General features: G+C 42.4%; 1 protein-coding gene across 1 annotated transcript in view; it reads left to right on the forward strand.

The window, feature by feature from the left end:
• The window catches only part of NELFA (negative elongation factor complex member A), a 35,772-nt gene extending 16,220 nt beyond the window's left edge, over positions 1 to 19,552 (forward strand). Inside the window, exons 6-12 of the mRNA XM_084625453.1 lie at positions 297 to 427; positions 1,384 to 1,453; positions 7,265 to 7,353; positions 8,137 to 8,248; positions 11,796 to 12,049; positions 14,006 to 14,105; positions 15,041 to 19,552. Of these exons, the coding sequence (XP_084481579.1) occupies positions 297 to 427; positions 1,384 to 1,453; positions 7,265 to 7,353; positions 8,137 to 8,248; positions 11,796 to 12,049; positions 14,006 to 14,105; positions 15,041 to 15,225 (941 nt within the window). The 3' untranslated portion in view covers positions 15,226 to 19,552. The remainder of the gene's footprint in view (positions 1 to 296; positions 428 to 1,383; positions 1,454 to 7,264; positions 7,354 to 8,136; positions 8,249 to 11,795; positions 12,050 to 14,005; positions 14,106 to 15,040) is intronic.
• Positions 19,553 to 20,695: the final 1,143 nt, after the last annotated feature.

Genomic DNA, 20,695 nt, shown 5'->3' on the forward strand with positions numbered 1-20,695 from the left:
CTTGTGCATGAAAAGATATCTGTATGCGTCTAACTGTGTAATAATTGTGGCTCATCCTTAAACCTTTGGGGCACAAACTCTGACCCAGTGAACTCCTTTTATTAACATTTTTGCAGGCAAAAATAAACCTCTGAGATGCATCTGATGTATATCTATAGTCAATTCCGTCCAAGAAGCTTTTAAAGCTTTTAAAGCTACAGTACAAGAAATGAGGAGTCCAGATCTCATCATTCTTTTCAACTAAGTGGAAGTTCATTACAACTGATGTTGCTGATTTTTTTTTCCCCCCTCCAAAGCCCCGCTCAAAGGAATACCAAAACAAGCTCCATTCAGGAGTCCCACAGCACCTAGTGTATTTAGCCCTGCTGGAAACAGAACCCCTATACCTCCTTCAAGAACACCTCTGCGCAAAGAAAGAGGAGTGAAGGTAAGTAATAGTCTTTTTAAATACTCTTGCATTTTCCCATCAGTCCCCAGCCTCTGATCAAAAGTGAACTATAGTTTGTTGGCACTGGTTATAGAGCAGTTAATATTTTTTTGTGAGTTTCCAAAGTATTTCATCAAATAGTACAAATCAAATACTACTTTTAAAAATGAAAAATCAAATGCACAATTACAAAATGTGGAATAACTGTCTAGGTTTCAGTACTGCTGAAAAGGATCTGGTGGTTGTAGTGGATCACAAATTGAATATAAGCTGACAAAGTGATGCAGCTGCAAAAAAGGCTAATATTCTGGGGTGTATTAACAAGAATGTTGTATATAAGACATAGGACGTAATTGTCTTGCTGTGCTCAACACTGGTGAGGTCTCAGCTGCAGTATCGTGTCCACTTCTGGGCAGCGCACTTTAGGGAAGATGTGGCTAAATTGGAGAGAGTTCACAACAAAAATAATAAAAGGGTTATAAAGCCTGATCGATGATGAAAGGTTAAAAAACTGGGCAGGTTTAGCCTTGAGAAAAGAAGACTGGGGTTGGAGGGGGGATCTGATATGTTTTCAAATATGTTAAAGGCTGCTTTAAAGAAGACAGTGATTCATTGTTTTCCATGTCTGATGAAGACAGGATAAGAAATAATGGGCTTAATATGCAGCAAAGGAGATTTGGATTCGATATTAGGAAGAACTTTCTAACTGTAAAGATAGTTTAGCTCTGGAATACTCTTCGAAAGTAGGCTGTGGAATTGAAGGTTTTTAAGAACAGGTTGGACAAACACCCTTCAGAAGTGGTCTAGGTATACTTGGTCCTGCCTTGGCACAGGGGACTAGACTTGATGACCTCTCAAGGTCCCTTCCAGCCCTGCATTTCTGTGATTCTATGAAATACGTTTTGTAAGACATTTCAATTCAATAATGAATTTTTTTTTTTTTTTTTTTTTGGTAGCTACTAGATATCTCAGAGTTGGATATGGTTGGTGCTGGTCGTGAAGCAAAGAGAAGAAGAAAGACTTTAGGTTGGTACAGCATGTCTGTAAGGTGTATAAATGTTAATAACTGAAACTACCTTGAGAACAAGAGCCAGATATATCCTATCAATTTCACTTTCTTAAATCCAACTTTTAATTAAAATTATCAACTCAGATGGGTTTAAACTTGAAGGGAGGTTCCTCCCTTTGAAAAAATGGCTACTAACCTTCCATAACTACGGTTCTTTGAGATGTGTTGCTCATGTCCATTCCAAAGTAGGTGACATCTGACATCCGGTGAGTGGAGTCTCTGTTCCTCCCTGTTGACATGCAGCTTCGGATAGAAGACCAGTAGGAAGATATCCTGGTAACTATGGAATTGTGAGACCACCTTTAGAAGGAAGGGCGGATATGGCTGCAATTGAACCGTGTCCTTGAAGACTGTATAAGGTGGTTACAAAGTACGGACTCAGATCTCCCAGACCCTCTGGCAGAAATAATGGCCACCAGGAAGGCCACCTTCCAGGATAGGTAGAGCAGAGATCACGTTACCAGCGGTTCAAATGGAGGTCTTGTTAGCCTTGCTAACACCAGGTTTAGGTCCCAGGGAGGGAGTGGCTGCCATATCTGGGGGTATAACCTCTCCAGGCCCTTAAGAAAATGACGACAATTAGAGTTTGAGAAAACAGAATGGCGATTCACCCATGGGAAGAGCCAAGATCGCAGCTAGATGGACCCTAATAGATGACACGGTTAGGACTTGTTGTTTCAAGTGGAGTTGATTGTGCAGGTGAAACACACTTCTGCATAGACCAGTTCAAGAATCTCTTCCACTTTGGCAGGTAAGTGGTTCAAGTGGACGGTTTTCTGCTCTTTAAAAGCACCTCACAAACCAGCTCACAGCATGCTAGCTCTGTGGAGTTCAGCCATGGAACTTCCAGACCGTGAGATGAAGGGACGCTATGTTCATATGATGTAGATGGCTGTGGTCGTAGGAGATCAGGTCTGGAAATGGGGGCAGGCAGATTGGCGTTTCCATCAAGAGGTCTAATAGGATGGTGAACCGGTGCTGACATGGCTACACTAGGGCTATCAGATGCATCTTGTCTCTTCTGACCTTCAGCAAGACCTTGTGAATGAGAGGGATGGGAGGGAATGCGTAGAAGAGGTGGTCTGTCCAGGGGAGGAGAAAAGTGTCTATGAGCGACCCAGGAAGGAGCAGAACCAAAGACATTTCTTGTTCTACTTCGTCGCGAGCAGATCTATCTGGGGAGTCCCCCACTTGTGAAAGATGCCTTTTATGACATCTGGACAGATGGACCACTTGTGGTGGTTGGAAAAGGATCTGCTGAGGTGATCCACTGGCTTGTTCTGTGCCGTGGAAGATAGGAGGCTTCAAAGTGGATCGAGTGAGCTATGCAGAATTTCTGCATACTGCACGCTGCATGCTGCTGCTTTATATAAAACATCACTGTCATGTTGTCTGTAAGAACCAACATGCACTTGCCCTTCAGATGGGGTTGGAAGGCCTGACAGGCTAGGCAAACCACACTGACCTCCTGATATTGATGTGTAGCAAGAGCTCCTTTGGAGACCCTGACTCCTGAGGGTCCCCAAGTGACCTCCCCAGCCCATCGCTGATGTGTCTGTGATGAGAGACATTGATGGTTGGGGTCTCGAGAATGGGACTTGGTTTGGTCTAACCACCAAAGAAAGGAGGCGATCACCAATGAGGGAAGTGTGATGACCATGTCCAGGTATACCATGCCTGAAGGGGTCTGTGCTGTAGTCTTGCATGCTTCACCACATAAGTTCATGATCCCATCCCATCATGATCCATCCCAGCCATGGTAATGGGTGGTTTCTGAAGCTTTCAATGAGCACCCATATTGCTTGGAACCAGGCTTCCAGGAGGGAGGCTCTGGCTTGGACCAAATTGAGAATCGCCCTGATGAATTCTATCTTTTGAACTGGGGAGAGAGTAGACTTCTGTATATTTATTAACAGACCTAAGTCCTAGAAAGTAGACTGTGCTATATATGTCTCCATCGGGACCTTGCTCCAACCTCTGATCAACCAGCTGTTGAGATAAGGGTAGACCTGAATCCCGTCTCCTCAGGAAGGCTGCCTTGCACTTTGTGAACACCCAAGCGGCTGCGGACAGGCCAAATGGGAGCACAGCAAATTGGTAGTACACATTCACAGTAAATCTGAGGAACCTTCTCTTTCCCTGAAAGATTGAAATATGATAAGCATCTTTCAAATCCAGGGCGGCATACCAGTTCCCTGAATACAGGGAGGGGATGAAGAAGGCTTTTTATGCTAGAAGTTGCTTGTGAGAAGGATCCTTGAAGAGAGACTGAGGATGGGGTGCGAAAGAGGGGAACAACTGAATTGAAGGGTGTATCCCAGTGTTATCGTGTGTAGCACCCAGTGATCTGAGGTAATACCATGCCTCATAGAAGTGGGACAACCGGTCCACAAAAATTGGGGAAATCTGATCCACACATTGACCTCGTATATTGTCCCTGAGTGTCCCATCAAAAGGTCTGCCACCCCGCCGATTGTCTTGGGGGGCAGGCACGGAAGCAGATGAGGACTGGGGTAGAGGTCTTGTCTTGTAGCCCCTGCTTCTCCTCTTACTATAGTCCTGTCAGGACTGTGGTGGGAAGAAGTGAGCTGGTTGGGGCTTTCAGTGCATCCTAGAAGGGGCTGGTGTATGTAGCCCTAGGGACTTCAGGGTGGCTCTTGAGACCTTGAGGCTGTGCATTTTGATGTCTGTTTGCTCTGAGAAGAATGACATACTCTCAAAAGGGAGGTCCTGTAAGGTCTGGTACACCTCATACGATAGGCCCAAGGATTGACGCTAAGAGCCTCTCCTCATAACTACTGTCGAAGCCATTGATCGGGCTGCAGAGTCCACCGTGTCTAAAGCTCCCAATAGGGATGCCCTTGCCACAGATTTTCCCTCCTCTGCTAGGGCTGTGAATCCACTTCTTGACTCCTATGGCAATAGTTTCTTGAATTTTGCCATCAAGTTCCAAGAATTAAAATCATAGCAACTCAGGAACACTTGCTGGTTTGCGATCCTGAGCTGAAGGCTGCCAGTTGAAGACACTTTTCTGCCCAAGAAGTCTAATTTTTTGGCATCTCTGGTCTTAAGGGTTGGACCTTGCTGACCCTGTTGCTCCCACTCATTGGCCACTGATACCACCAGTGAGCTCAGTGGTGGATGAGTTTGAAGGAATTCAAACCCCTTTGCTGGAACAAAGTACTTTTTCTCTATCCTTTTAACCGTTGGTTATAGGGACACTGGGGTCTGGCATAAGGCCTTGATGGGGTCCATAATGGCTTCGTTTAAGGGCAAAGCAACTCATGAGGGCCTGATGCAGCAGGAATATCCACCAGGGCATGGGAGGACTCTAATCTCCTCTATGTACCCCCAGGTTTTGAGCTACCCTTTTGAGGAGCTCCTAGTACTCCCTATAATCATCATTATACAGGAGGGTGCTATGCCTGTTCCCACCACTGCCTTGTCAAGAGAGAAGAAAGAGGAGGCCTTTACAGGCAAGGGGCACTGTTCCTCATTCTGTGCACCGGCTCGGTCTCTCAGTGCTGGATCTTGATATTTGGCACCAGGCTCAATACCTGTTCCGAGGGACGTGGTGGGGGAGCTCCAGACTCTGAAACAATGGAGTAGGATTTCCTGGACTATGACCCCTTGACTGGTGGAAAGGCCCAGGCCTTCCAGAATAATCATTGTAGTGGCATTTGCCACTGCGCTGGTGGCCAGGCCGCTGGTGGAATGCCCTGGCCCATGTCCACCATTGGGTAAAGCCGACTGGAGCAGTGCCGGCTTCTGCGGGAGACATACAACTCTGCCTCTGAGTCAGACTCCGAGGACTCCCTGCCAAGTGACCAGCACGGAGTGGTGCTGACAAGTGCCGGTGAGCGGTGCTGGGAGGGAGGATACTGGTGCTGTGCCATCATGGCCGGTTTCCCTTCTGATGGCATCCTGGGCCACGGTGCTGTGGGAGCTCTGGTCTCTGGTGCCGCCGCTGACAGCTCCTGTACAGCAGGGGATGGCGGTCCTGGGAGCAACGATTCCTCCCTCACGGCCTCAAACACCTCTGGTGTGGATGGCATCACCAGAGTAGTTGGGCTCTGATGGACCCTCCACCACGAGAGAGCCAAAGGTGCCAGACTCAGTGGTGCCTTTCTGGGGCTGGAGTCAACAGTACAGGGCGAATTGCTGGCATCTTAGACCCGGCATGGGTCGCAGTCTGCCGGTGTCTTTGTGTCCCACAGATCTTGGGGTTGGGAATCGCTCCCTGTCCATCTTCTTCTGCTTCTTTCTCAGCACCGGCGATGGAGAGTCCCTTACAGGAGCGATCTTTGGCAACAGGGATGACTGATGGTGCCAGGAGTCCTGAAAAGCAGAAAGGCACCAGAGAGGCAGAACAGCGCTGCATCTCTCTAAGAGAAGCCTCCATGCTTCTTATTGAGGCCAAAGTACTCGGTGCTGAGTCAAAGTGGTTCGGCTCCAAGGGAGGGTGAAGTGCCTCCACCATGAGGAAGAATTTAAGTCTGGTGTCCCTGTCTCTCTTAGTGTGGGGCCTGAATCCTTTACAGATTCTGCAGTGCTTCTGCATGTAGGCTTCCCGCAGACATTTGAGGCAGCTGGAATGGGGGTCACTAACAGGCATAGGCTTGTGGCATGACACACAAGACTTAAACCCTGGAGACCGAGGCATGCCTCGCTACTAGGGGGTGGGTAACCCTGCTAAACAGGGTACCATAATCTAAATAACTGAAACTTAACCACTACAAATAATTATGTACAACTAAAAGAACAAAGTCCACTGAGAGGGGTACTTGAGGGAAAATGCAAGAATGAGCTGAAGTTCCAGCGACTGGTAAGAAGGATCGGTAGAACCCTTTATAGCAGCGCTATGAGCACGCAACTCTAGGGGGCACTGGAGCCAACCTGACAGATACCACTGAGTGGCGGTGCTTGGGGTGAGCACACACCTACTTTGGAATGGACGGGGCAAGCACTTGAAGAATTAAAGGTAGCCATGTTTGTTTCTGAATTCCACTAATTAAAATGCTGTGTGCCCTGGAAATATGTTGAGAGGGTTGAACTAACTATCTGTGCCCTTTTGAACATACAAACATCCCAACAAAGATGAATGTGACATTAGCTTTTCCTTTTGTGTTGCAGTCAAAAAAAAGTTCTGAAACATTTTTGTATATTGTATACTTATTGCATAACTAAGTGAAATTTTGAAAGGATCAATTTTGAATCTTTTATCTATATGGTATACAAGCATCTTAAATATTTATTTTGAATGATCTTAAAAGAATGAAAAAACAATTAGGCATTATTTAATAATCATCCTGAATGAGAAGACCGGGCTACTTAAACACATGCAGAAAACAAATTAGGTGGCATGTTTTTCCTGGAACACTTTCTTGATTTTGCAGTTTGCTAAATGAAAACAAATCTCAGTTCTTTTTTGTAAGATCCAAAACAAGTTAAATACATTTTTATGAATGAAATCACAATTGTAAGAAGTGTTGTGATGGATAGCTGTGCTTGGTTTATCTGAATGCTCAGATTCAGTATCTTTGTGAAATGTAAATTTTGTGGTTAATTTAAGCATCAGCGTGATTATGAAACCACGTGGGTATTTTATATGGAAAAACGTTGATTTTACCAGAATTATAACAGATGTGTTTTCTAAGTAATTTTTATCAGAATTTTCTTTTAATCTTCTACATGGATCACTCTAAAAAAATTTAGTTCAGGAATTAGGAAAGTTAACTTGAACAAACTCCTTCTTTTCTATCCAATAGATACAGAAGTGGTGGAAAAACAAGCCAAAGAAGAAACAGTAGTGGAAAATGCAACTCCAGATTATGCTGCTGGCCTTGTGTCTACCCAGGTAGGACATTAAGTTGCAATGAAATATAAAATTGTGCTGCATAATGCTGGGATATTTTATTCTAAAGACTAGTTCTGTATCCTCTTTAAAGCTTACCTCCAAGTGAATAACTATTTTATAACGATTCCACAAAATAATGTTCTATTCTTGATGTATTTTGCTGCTAATATACAATGCAGAATGAACACTTAAATGTGTTCTAGGAAAACTAGTGAGAGCTTTTTTCTAAATGTAACTTAGGGTCGATCTTCTCTTCTGAGGGTTAGAAGGGGATGTGAGGAGTTTGTGGAAGCCGAAAGGTGGATTATCATTGCAAGCTGCTAATTCTGTCTAAACTTTGAATGACTGACAACATCTCAGGGAGTTTCTGGTGTTCTACGACTAATGTGCACAGGGAAGTTATACCACTAAAAGGTAGGCTGTGAATTCAAACTGCACTAGTTACACCAGTATAACTCCCTGTGTGGACACTCTTCTACCAGACTGAGTGCCTTTTTTCAGTTTGGTTTATATTGAGTTGTAAGCCATTTAAGATAAGGCACTCTTATTCTGGAATAAGAGTGTCCACGTGAGGAGTTACTGATATAATTATAGCAGTTAACTATAATTGTATAATTGGAAAAATCTCCCATGTACATACATTGTTAAGCAAGTGCCAAAAAGAAAGCGCTAATGGAGAAATAGAGAAATGACAAAGTTGACATTGTGTGTAAAAGGTCAGAATTTCCATGCAGTCATGTCATATATGGCTGCAGAACTGCAAAACCATTTACTGTTTTACAGAAACTTGGCCCTCTGAACAATGAGTCCGCACTACCTTCTACAAGCTATTTGCCTGCAACCCCCAGCGTGGTTCCATCTTCCTCCTATATCCCAAGCTCCGAAGTGCAGCCAGGTACAATAATCATTTTTGCTACTGGCACTTTATTAATACATTGGTTCTCTCATATATTTTTTGTCATTCATTTGTAATTACAAATGCAGGACACATTCCTTCAACCATCCCTGGTGTAAGTAATCTCATTGACTTCAACAGGACTATTTGTGTAAGGGTTGCAGGAGAAGGCCTCTAGTTTTTTAGTAACAAAAGACACATCATTTACATTATTTTTAAAAAAATTCTCACTTTAAAAGTAGCTATGAAATCACTTTTAATTATAGATCTGACAAAGGCTAAGGTACTCTTTATCCCCCTAAATGGTTCATTTGCTTGGTCTTTTTATAGGAAATCTGATTGTAAGCCATTAGGAATGTACATTAGTCCAAAGATTACCTTGTGGCTCTGGGTGTGTGAAAGAGAGAGGTACTTTCTCAAGTGTTAAACAATAATTGTATAATTTATTAAAGGGTTACTGCTTTAACACATGGTGTTCAACCACAACCTATCACCCTCTCACCTTTTTCCTTTGCATTTTTATGAAGGTCTATTAGGTACAGTTCAAAAATCAAATTACATTCAATAATAGAAAACAGGGAAGTGTTAAAATAAGTGATTAGCCATGGGATTAAAAGGTTTAACACCCCCCCCGCCCCCCCAACACACACACGCACACACACAACGGAGCAGGGACTTGTCATCATACAGGTCCGTAAGATATCTAATACACGTAAATAATAGTGATTCGTTAACAAAGCACTTTGGGATAAATTCAGTAAACAAAGAACTGACATTTCAATTATATGCAACATTCTTTACCCTGGTGCTTGTGTACAGATTCCTACCATAGCAATGTTTACTTTTCAGTTCAGGAACTTTGGCACAGTGGTCACTGCAGACGGGCACATGTAGAATGTACACAAGCTTGGCTCAGAAACAGAGTTCCAAATCTCTCAGAAGCCCTGTATAAATCTCTCTCTGGCTGCAACTTGGCAGCTCTGGAAAGTACATGGCCTGAAGCATCAGCAGTGTCAGCCGCTAGTGTTGTTTTCTAGTATTAGCATTGTATCTAACTGCAGAAAAACCATCATGTGATGTTCTGAGCCTTGCTAGTTGCATTTTATTTTTCATTCCTTTTGGATCGTGTGTGTTATCTAGCCAGGGGAGTTTAACATTGTCTTGTTTAATTAAAGCACATACAATGAAGACCAAATATTTTGGTTTACTTTAATTTGAACTTAGAATCGTAGAATATCAGGGTTGGAAGGGACCTCAGGAGGTTATCAAAGCAGGACCAATCCCCAACTAAATCATCCCAGCCTGACCTTGAAGATTTTTAAGGAAGGAGATTCCACCACCTCCCTAGGTAATTCATTCCAGTGCTTCATCACCCTCCCAGTGAAAAAGTTTTTCCTAATATCCAACCTAAACCTCCCCCACTGCAACTTGAGACCATTACTCCTTGTTCTGCCACCTGCTACCACTGAGAACAGTCTAGATCCATCTTCTTTGGAACCCCCTTTGAGGTAGTTGAAAGGAGCCATCAAATCCCCCCTCATTCTTCTCTTCTGCAGATTAAACAATCCCAGTTCCCTCAGCCTCTCCTCATAAGTCATGTGCTTCAGCCCATTAATCATTTTTGTTGCCCTCCGCTGGACTCCTTCCAATTTTTCCACATCCTTTTTGTAGTGTGGGGCCCAAAACTGGACACAGTACTCCAGATGAGGCCTCACCAATGCCGAATAGAAGGGAATGTTCGCGTCCCTCGATCTGCTGGCAATGCTCCTACTTATACAGCGCAAAATGCCGTTAGTCTTCTTGGCAACAAGGGCATACTGTTGACTCCTATCCAGCTTCTCGTCCACTATAACCCCTAGGTCCTTTTCTGCAGAACTGCTGCCGAGCCACTCGGTCCCTAGTCTGTAGCTGTGCATTGGGTTCTTCCGTCCTAAGTGCAGGACCCTGCACTTATCCTTATTGAACCTCATCAGATTTCTTTTGGCCCAATCCTACAATTTGTCTAGGTCCTTCTGTATCCTATCCCTCCCCTCCAGCGTATCTACCACTCCTCCCAGTTTAGTATCATCCGCAAATTTGCTGAGAGTGCAATCCACACCATCCTCCAGATCATTTATGAAGATATTGAACAAAACCGGCCCTAGGACCAACCCTTGGGGCACTCCACTTGATACCAGCTGCCAACTAGACATGGAGCCATTGATCACTACCCATTGAGCCCGACAATCTATACACCTTATGGCTTTGAATGCCCTATCTGGTTTTCATGGTCAAGGTTAAGAACCTCTTTCTTTAAACATTTTGTTTCATTGTTGTGGCAGGAAATATTTTAAATTGGTCAATGCCGTACTTCACATATTCAGGATCTAATTGCTTTATTGTTTGACCTTATTTTTTTTATGTAATACAACAAACTGTGCATCTTGCATCACTTTAGCTATTAACAACCTCCAAGATTAAAGCTGTTAATGTGGCGTCTTGCCGAAATCCCAACTCCTGCACTTACATTCTGCCAGTTTTTTCTCCTTCTTTTGCCCTCTGTGCCCCCCAGTCTGTTTTCAATTGAATATGGTCACATTCCTCACTTCCTGCCCTAAACTGTTTATAATGATGCTTAGCATCGTTAAATAGTAGTAGCATTTTCAATAGCCCCTAAGTCACTTAGGAGTCAGCTTCTTTGTTTAAGCCAAGAGTAAGTTGCATGTCATGGTAAGCTAAGTGATTAATAGATAGATTCTGTTTGTAAAGCCTTGTGGGAGTCTTCAGATGACAAGATTATAATTTGATAAATTGTAGAATCTGTGTCTGGCTGTGGCGGATATCATTGTCTGGGATTTTCCTCTAAAATGTTTTGAGTTCATACTGGATTTGAAATAGTTACTGTGTGTGGTTTTGAGGTTTAATTGTACTAGTTGGTTATCCACTTTGGGAGAGAAGGGACAGTTCATCTGTCATTCCAAAAGCAGGTCTCTACAGTAACCCTTTCCTTTTCAGTGGTCCTCTAAACAACAACTGATCCAGGAACTGGATTTTAATTCTATAATTCCTGTTGTTTAGCCTGTTTTTTCAGTCTTTCTTCTCAATATTCACTGACTGGCTGAGACTGGGAATTAATTCTGACTTCCTTTGGGAAGTTGCTTCTAAAATTTAGTTTCTCTAATCTCAGCTCCTGCATAATAGGTCTTCATACAATAATTGTGCTATACTTATAATTATGGAGTAGAAACTCAAAAATTTATAAAGCAGACTCCATTAAATACAAATTTCACTGCTAAGTATAGTGCAACGGAGATTTGCCAATTGGAAGTCCCCAAGCTTTCTCCATTATTGGTAAAGGAAATGCAGTGGAAAGGGAGAGAGAATGTAGTTTTTCAAATGTAATCCATAAATAAAATAAATGGCTCATTTAATCACATCACTAAAACGTGGCTCTCTCGAACTCTTGTCTGTCTGTATCTAGATACTTTTAAAAGGCACTGTAGTATCTGAGACCCTTATCCAATTGCGGGTGATTTTTTTTTTTTAATTGTTACATTTGTTCATGCAGCTGGATCTGTGCGAGAGGCCATACAGGCTAACAGGCAACCCGAAGAGTCTACAGCTCCAAACACTACCCCTCTTCCTGCTCAGTTCAAACAACGAACACCCATGTACAACAGTAACTCAAATCCAGCTGCAGCTACACCTACTTCACCCTTAACACCTACTGCGCCTCCTGCCATTTCCCCTGCTGCACAACCGCCGCAAGTAGTCCCCCAAACTCCGCAGCAGCCACCACCCAAGAAAAGCCTTTCTCTCACGGTAAGTAATAATGTGTCTGTAGATGAAAAGCAGTTTTCATTCAGGATCACAAATCTTTACTATTAACCTCAGTAGCATGTTAATTCTTTAATGGCTTGGCAAATGCTGAGTTTTGGCATTCAGGAGGCTGTAGAAAGTACATCTTTTAACCAACGAAAATAGAAGTGCTCTGCCAACTAGTTAACGTTGCTATTGGATGTTTTCATGTGTCTTGTGATTTCTATCTGTGCAAACATAATGGTTCAGTATGGTAGACTTCTTTACCTGATTTCCTTGTTTTTTAAGTTTAAAAAAAAAAAAACCCCAACAAATCATTTGTTTTTCATAACGGTAAATGGACCTAATGAGGTTGTTACAGTCAAACATTGAGACAAATGGGATGGGGGTGAGTTTCCACCATAACTGCTACTCATGTTTGGCTGAAAAGGACTTGTATTATAAACCAACACAAATAGCAGTGACTGTACAGTGGAAGAAGATAGCAATTGATTGTTCTAAAGAGAAAGCTTTAAATGGTCAAATACTGTAAAATGCAGGAAAAATCATACTCCAAAAACTGGACTACATCTCTTTTCTGTTGCTGATTAAGGTCACGATCCTGTAAACTCTAATGCACGTGCCTGAAGTTAAAGTACATGAGCAGTCCCAGGTCATAGAGTTCTAAGGCCAGAAGGCACCATCAGATCCCTAGTCTGACATCCTGTACGTCACAGACCACCAACACCATCCAGCAGCTGCACGCTAAACCCAACAACCAAACTTAAACTAAAGTATTACAGCCGACAAGGGGACTAGACTATTATGTGCCACAGGCAGAATGGGAGGGACTGAGGTATATCAATATCCAAGGCCCCTGCAATGGAAGGGAAATGGTTTAACTGAGAGAGACCCAGATAATCCAGGCAAGTGATGTTTCATGGTCCAGAGGAAGGCGAGACAGACGGTCGCACGTGCTCTCTCTCTCACCACACACACACACACACAGTCTCTCTCTCTCAATTCCTTCTCAACCCCACATATGGCGATCAGTTAAACCCTGAGCAAGAACCAGCCAGCTAAGCATGCGAGAGGGGAAATGTTCAGTGCCTTCTAAGAACACAGGCCCCATCCAGTGTCCCACCTCCAGCTGTGGCCATCTCTGATGCTTTGGAGATAGGAGATCAAACAAAATAGAATATATTGGGGCTGGGGAGCTGGAATTCCTTCCTGAGCCCTGCAGGTGACTGGCTGAAGCCCTCAAGCGTGAGCTTCAGGTCTTCAGTGTTAAGCACGTGCATAAGTGTTCAAAGAATCAGGGCCTTAAGAAAGGGTTGTTTGACCTTTTTGTTTTCTTTTCAATGAGTTTGCTATATTTAAATCTCTCTCAAAAAATCTCTTTCATGAAACTGTCCCAGCAGCAGCCCCATGGCCTGTCAGTCTGGGTAGGAAGAATCTGTAATGTCACAAAAGAGATGGACGAAGCAGATGCTCCTGAACATTCTCAGTGATTTTTCATTCACATACAGTTTTAACATTTTGTTCCCTTGCCACCTCTGCACACACACACACACAAGTCAGTAAAGCAGACTCTTCCCCCCCATAAAAAGAAATTCTTCACCACAAGTTTCCCCTTAAAAAACTTTTATAGCAGAAGCAGCTGAACTTTGAAACGTGAAATGTGCTGGTGTAGTCCTTAAGGAAAAGTGGAGTGGAGGTGTCACTGAGAGGTCTGCGCTAGTCACAAAAAGTGACTGCCCTAAAATTGTGTGAAAATGGGGCTTATGTGAACTCTTTTGCAACCTCAAAAATGTGTGCCACTATGTGCCTTTTATGAAAAGGAATGAGTGGACTTATTTTCTATAAGAATAAAGATCACTATGTAGCCTGTGTCTTATCTTTGGATGTTGAATGTAACTTACTGTGTTCTTCAGTAGCATTTTCTCCACTGAAATATACACTTGCTTTAATATGTTGCAGAGGGAGCAAATGTATGCCGCACAGGAAATGTTCAAGACTGCAAACAAAGTTACTAGGCCAGAAAAGGCTCTTATCCTTGGGTTCATGGCAGGATCCAGAGGCATGTATTACAACTAACATTATTTTGATGACCAGTAGATGGTATGAAGCACCACTAAAATGTAAAGATGTGCTGCTTTAGTGATAATCTGGGCAGGATCTTATTTTATGGCTTAAATGTAAAAATTGGGAGGAGCAGGGAAAGCCTCTGTTTTAAAGGTATGGAGTGCCTCACTACACTGCCTGGCAACAGCTGAACTATACATTTGCCCCTACAACAATGCACGGAAAGCTTGTATGGCATGGCTGTGTCAACATACCAGCTGAAGTCTAAAATCTTGTGAGTGGTGGTTGGAGGGGTGCTGACATCTGACTGCTCTGACAAACTGTATTTTTGTAGTTACAAAATGTGCCCTTCAGGACATGCACATGCCTCAGTAAATAACAAATAACCATAATACCATTGCTCATACAAAAGCATGTGGTGGACCTCGGGGGGGGCACCCACCCCTACAGACCAAACTAGTCCACACTCTTGTCTTGTGAATAGGCCTTGCGCTGTGCTCGGAAGATCAGCGAGTGTGGGTGCTGTCAGACCAGGACGAGGAGGGAGCTCAAGAGTACAGAGCCTCTTCTTTAATGTTTTAAATGTAGCAAAAATTGACTCAAGCACATCAGGTGACCTCAAATGCTATGATAAATCTCAGGGAGAGCCCTAACACCCACCCACCTACCCCGGTAACCTTGCTAAAACCTTAATTTAGTCCCTCAGGGTTCAGTTCCCTTTGTTAACTCAAACCATGATCTGTGAGAGCATGTGGCTTCCTGCTTTGTTCCAGGTGCTAGTGATACTATAGCTTGTCAGGTTTTTGGTTTCCTCCTCCCTCTGGCCCTAGCAAAGCCAAAGCTTTTCCTTACCCTTTAATTTTGCTAACACGCTGTGTTGAAATGTGTCTTAACTTGTAGTTTGACTATTTTTTATTCTTGTCTCCACAGAGAATCCTTGCCAAGAGCAAGGCGACATCATTCAGATTAAACTTAGCGAGCATACAGAAGTTTTACCAAAGGCCGATGGCACTGGGAGCACCACCATGTTAGTTGACACAGTCTTTGAAATGAACTATGCTACGGGCCAGTGGACCAGACTCAAGAAGTACAAACCTATAACTAATGTTTCCTAAGAGATTCAGTAACAACAAACTGTGGACCAAACCAAGACTAGAATCAGCCAGCACCTCTAGAGTGCGTCCGTTGTACAAAATGGCATTCATGTGTAGGTTTCTTATTCCCTTCCAGAATACAAGTTGTAGCTATCCAAACTAACTGGGCTCAGGTGAATGCAGTATGAGGATGCTGTCAAACTGACAGATTTACCTTTTTTTTTTTCCTTTTTTTTTTTTCTTTTTTTTTTAAGGAGGGGGGAAGTTAACATTTGTGATTTGTTAATCTGTGATTCAGGGTGCCAGACATTGAGATCACAGCTGAAAAATTTCCTTTTCACTTTGAGAGCATTTCAGTTCCAAGCACTGAGGAAAGAACAATTACAGAATCACAATTTACCACTAAGCAAGGGCACAGATTTTAATGCAGAAATATTTACTTTGACTACATGGGTTCCATTTACATATGGACACTTGCACCACCACAGGTATTTGCAGTTCTTCCTGCAATTTGATTGATTGTAGTAAATCTAACTACTGCAAGTGGTAGATGTCTAATGGCACCCTCTGTGTGTTTAGCTTGTCTCTTCCAGGGTCATAGGGTGGGTTTGAGAAGCTTTGTTAATCTTACTGTATTGCAAATGTTAATGCCCAGCACGAGTTAATCTGTATTTGGCATAAATCAACTGAGATGGAGGGGAACTGAATATCTTAACCTTTTATGCAGCAAAATTTATAATTTTCCTTTAGTGTCAAACTTAAGATTGCCAAATGGAATTCCCACCTTGCTTATGGGCTGCTTCGGGATCATAGCTCTTTGCTACCACGTGAGGCGCACAGTGGAGATTAATCTCTGGCTCGTGTACAGCAGGGCCCCTGGGCAACCTATCTTTCTCTTGGAGGGAATGAAGCTTGTATTGTGCTTTCACGCCTCTCGAGAGCAGTTGAATTTTACTGCAGTCTTAAGAGTGGCTCTTCCAGCCACAAAGTGAGTTACTGTCACATCTGTGAATGTGGAAGGTTAGCGAGACTCTGCCTTTATGGCAAATTCCTTTTTTTTTTTTTTTTTTTTTTTAGTGCAAGTTTGACTAATCAGCCACTGGGCACTTGGTGACCAAGGCCTGAGCTACACACAGGTTTTTGTACTGGTACAACTGTTGGGTGTGACTTTCTTGAAAACTGATATAGTTATACCAGTAAAATCCCTAGTGTGAATGCAGTTATACCAGAGTAAAGGGGTCTCATGCTTGTATAGCTTATTCCCTTTCCCATACAGGAATAGCTATACCATATATGCACACATACCAATATAACTGTACCACTTTAACTGAACTGGTACAGTTAAAGCAGTACATCTTGTGTGTAGACCAGGCATAAGTAGTGACTTCAGAATTTGGCCCTTAATGGAGACTTGCATTAAATGTCCATGTTAAATTTCTTTCAGCCAATCTCGTGTGGAATTGCACTTGCCTGGGAAGGTGATGCTGGGGAGGTAGAAGTACAAAGATAAGTCACATAGCATTGTGAGAGACTGACATGGGGCCTTGTGATGACTCAGGGTTGGCCTTAAAAAGGAATATTAATCTATGACTTTTAGGCCAACACGATCTTTTTCTAAGATAAAAGCAAATATCCCCTAAGTGATACATCTGTGTGCCAACACAGCCTATAGATTATCCAGCTATGTGCCTATCAGAACAGGGCAAACATTAATGAGGAAATGTATTTACAACATTTTATTGTGATTTGATCAAAAGTATGTATATTTGCTCCAACGAAATTAAGGTCCAGAATAACCTAAATTAACCATTCTAACACTTAATGGTTGAGTTGTACTGTTGGTACCTGCATGGAACTTCCATTATCATTAAGAAGTTGTGTGCATGTATAAGTGAGAGAACGAGACTCCTCAGCATAACTGTCACTCTAGAAAGTGCCCTCTACTTAATTACTCCATTTCTGCAGTGAGGTAGACTATTTTCCAAGTGATACAAATCAGCCAAACAAGCAACAGGAACAAGTTAAAATGAGTGGAGGGTTTTCGTTTTTAGAATGAATTCACTATAAGGTGTGTTCACAATGGTTATAACTTCTTTGACTTAATACATTACAAGTGAAGGGCTAAAGTCAGAAGTATTTGTCTTTTTAAAAATGTGTAAGGAATAAATTGCATTCCTTTTCAATCTCGTTTGTTTTCAGGTTTTAAAATAGTCCATGTGATAACTAGTTTTCTATACACTAAACCAGTGTGACGCTTCTGTCTTAACTGCTGCTGCTTTAATACATTTAGTCTTCTGCTAATAGAGACATTAGATGAGGGGTTTGTTTCTTTTTATAAGAAACAATGTTTTTAGGAGTGGACACCTCAGGGGACGTGCATTCGCATCCCCAGCTATTGGTTCAAAACTCATTCACATTTGGTAGTGATCAGAAGCTGCCGTTTGATGGCTCTTCAGTTTACATGCGATGAGTTGGGGTTCTCAGTCCAGTGTCTAGTGGACAAATTCCACATCCCCAAAATTCAGCCATCAGCAGCAAGGAGGAGGACTGCGTGGGCAAGGAGATGCTCCCTCTCTCTAAGTAGTCTCTCCAGAACTCGGTTGAAGTATTAGAATGAAGCAGGATGGGGGAAACTTACACTGCTGCTACCTGCTCTGTATTTACTGTGTAGATGGACAGACTTCAATCTCCAGGCCTATTCATCGAAGACTAGTGATATGCACTAAACCAATTAGTTTTTAAATAGAAACAAAATATTTTAAACTCATTCTCACTGGAACTGAGACAACTTAACATTGCTAAAATAATTAGCAGTCTTATTTTTAAATACAAAAGCTTTCTCTTGGCTGGATCTAGCCCTAAGGACTGTAACTTTATTTCAGCTAGCTCTGAGTATCTAGTGTCCTTTTTAAAAACAAAATATGAAATGAAAGTAGCCATTTAAATGTTTTTAGAATCATTACACTGTTGAAAAACTAAACTACATCGAGAGCCCTGTATCATAGCTTGAACCAGTGCTTTGAGAAGAGAACATCTAAAGTACCAGAAAGTTCAGGAAACAGCAGAGCAAGCACTTGAATTCCTGTATATTACTTAATCTTGATTTTTACAAAGCAAATCTGACTCCTTGAGCTTGATAATTTTTGTCTTCACCTAGCATCTAAATGACTGAAAAGTTGATTTTGTACATGAGGCTCAGCAGTGCATTGCAAAGCTAAACAAAAACCAAGTTAACTCTAGAATGATGTGCTGAAGCCCCCACTAACTAGGCGTGGGAGGTGCACACATTGTTCAGGGCTAACATTCTTTAAATCCTTTTTCTTGTTTCCCTTTACTGTAGCCCAACATTCTAGGCCCTAGTCTGTGAGCCAGAATGTCACATGTGCATTGTGGGGTAGCTTCAGCAAACAAGAATGCCCTGGGGAATTTTACGCTGGGGGCAAGGAGGAGACCTTTGTGGGTGTTCTGTTTTTGTTTTTTAAGGTTGTGAAAGCCCCCCCAGCGTGGTTACGGAGGGGCCACACAGAATTAGTTTCTCTTATTTAGGATTCTAGGGTGAAGTATAGAGTAGAAACAGGTAACATGGCTCCTTTCATCTCTTCTGAGGTGAGGAAACACCTTTTCCTGCCAAAGCGTTCTCTAGTAAATCCCATCCAACTCCCCAAAACACTGCCCAGTTCTTAGGATGACTAACTCTTCAGTTCTGGATCAGCGTCCAAAGGGGATCCTAAGGGGTCTCAGTTTTTATTTGTAGTTTTGCTGTTAACCTTTCAGTCAAATAAAATAGGGTGCTGGATGTGATGGGGAAAATCTTCTTTCGAGTAGTTAATAAAATAGGCCCCTGTGAAGTTGCTAATTTCCCCCACTGAATCACGTCAAAGTGCAGACCACTTGCATAGAAAAAAGAAGCTTGATACTTTGACACTGTAGAGCTTGAGGTTGGCTCGCACATTCATAGCAAGATCTGACTAGAAAAAAGACTGAAAAATGTTAAGCCAGAGCCCACTGGGAATCTGGTGCCTTTAACAAGAAATGTCATTTTGTAAAATGTTACATCTATAGCATAGCCCATATGTTTTCTATTTGTTTTTTGTACAGTTGTAAATTCAAGATCTTCTGTCTTCGGGTACGTATTTTCAGTGTACTACAATATGTATAATAAAAGTTTAGATTTTCTAAAGAAACTGTAAGGTCAGTTATTACAATCTGCAATGGCATATTTCTACATATTGAGCTAACAGTTGAGCTAGTAGTGTGTAGTGGCTGCCTGACAAAGTGATCTTCTTGTATCGTGGTGCCTCTATATATAGCCGAGCTTTAAAATAAACTCATTGGATTATTTATAGTACTTTATGTAGTTACATTCTTTAAAGTTAGCATAGAACAGTGGCTCTTAAACTTTTTTTACTGGTGATCCCTTTCACACAGCAAGTCTCTGAGTGCGACCCCCCCCCCCTTTTAAATTAAAAACACTTTTTTATATATTTAATACCATTTTAAATGCTGGAGGCAAAGTGGGGTTTGGGGTGAAGGTTGACAGCTTGCGACCCCCACATGTAATAACCTTGTGACCCCCTGAGGGATCCCGACCCTCAGTTTGAGAACCCCTGATATAGAACTACATGCAGGATAGATTGCCATTGTTAAGATGTCACTTGTGCCTAGTTTGGGTCACTGCTTGTTAATGAGATTGACAGTAGTGAATCCTGATAATAATCTTGGTGTCTCAGTCATGACCATTCTCTGAGGAGCCATGTGGGATTGATATGAAAATATTTCTCCTAGGACTGGAAGGGACCTCAAGAGGTCATCTAGTCCAGTCCCCTGCATTCACGGCAGGACTAAGTATTATCCAGCCCATCCCTGACAGGTGTTTGTCTGACCTGCTCTTAAAACATGTCAACTTCAAAATAGGAGTACCCCTTCTAATGATCAGGAGGCTCAATTTTAATATATAGCCCTCTTTGTAAAGCTTACTGTCGGGTAGCTGTACCAGCATCTTCAGAATGACCAGTATGTTTGCTCCCTGACTTGAGTGGCAGAAATGTTATGCTCACCCTGCATTCTTAACATCAGCAGTGATTGACTTAACAGGCACTGTTACTGTTTCAAGTTCTAAATGATGTAGCTCTTGGCCTCCTTTTTAACTGTCTAGGTTCTTAAATCTGCACCAACCACATTGTCCTGATTGGTGCTGTATCAGATGGGACACTGCTCACCCTTCAGGTTTCCTACCATCATACCCTAGATATGGTAAGCAATCCTGGCTTTGCTCGGGTGTGTAACTTTCTACCACTACCTCCATCCCAGTGACTCTTTCCTAATCCAAAAATATAATCTATACCATAGAGATAAAAATAAATGTAAGGTGTTTGTTTCAAAGTCATTTGTTTAAATGGTGGTTGCTGGCAATTCCTTTATCTAATCCTTCCCCCCTGCCCTTTTTTTTTTTTTTTTAAATTACCATCTCACCATTATGCAGCCTATAGAA

Source organism: Lepidochelys olivacea, assembly GCF_965140295.1.
Source record: "Lepidochelys olivacea isolate rLepOli2 genome assembly, chromosome: 4".
NCBI lineage: Eukaryota > Metazoa > Chordata > Testudines > Cheloniidae > Lepidochelys > Lepidochelys olivacea.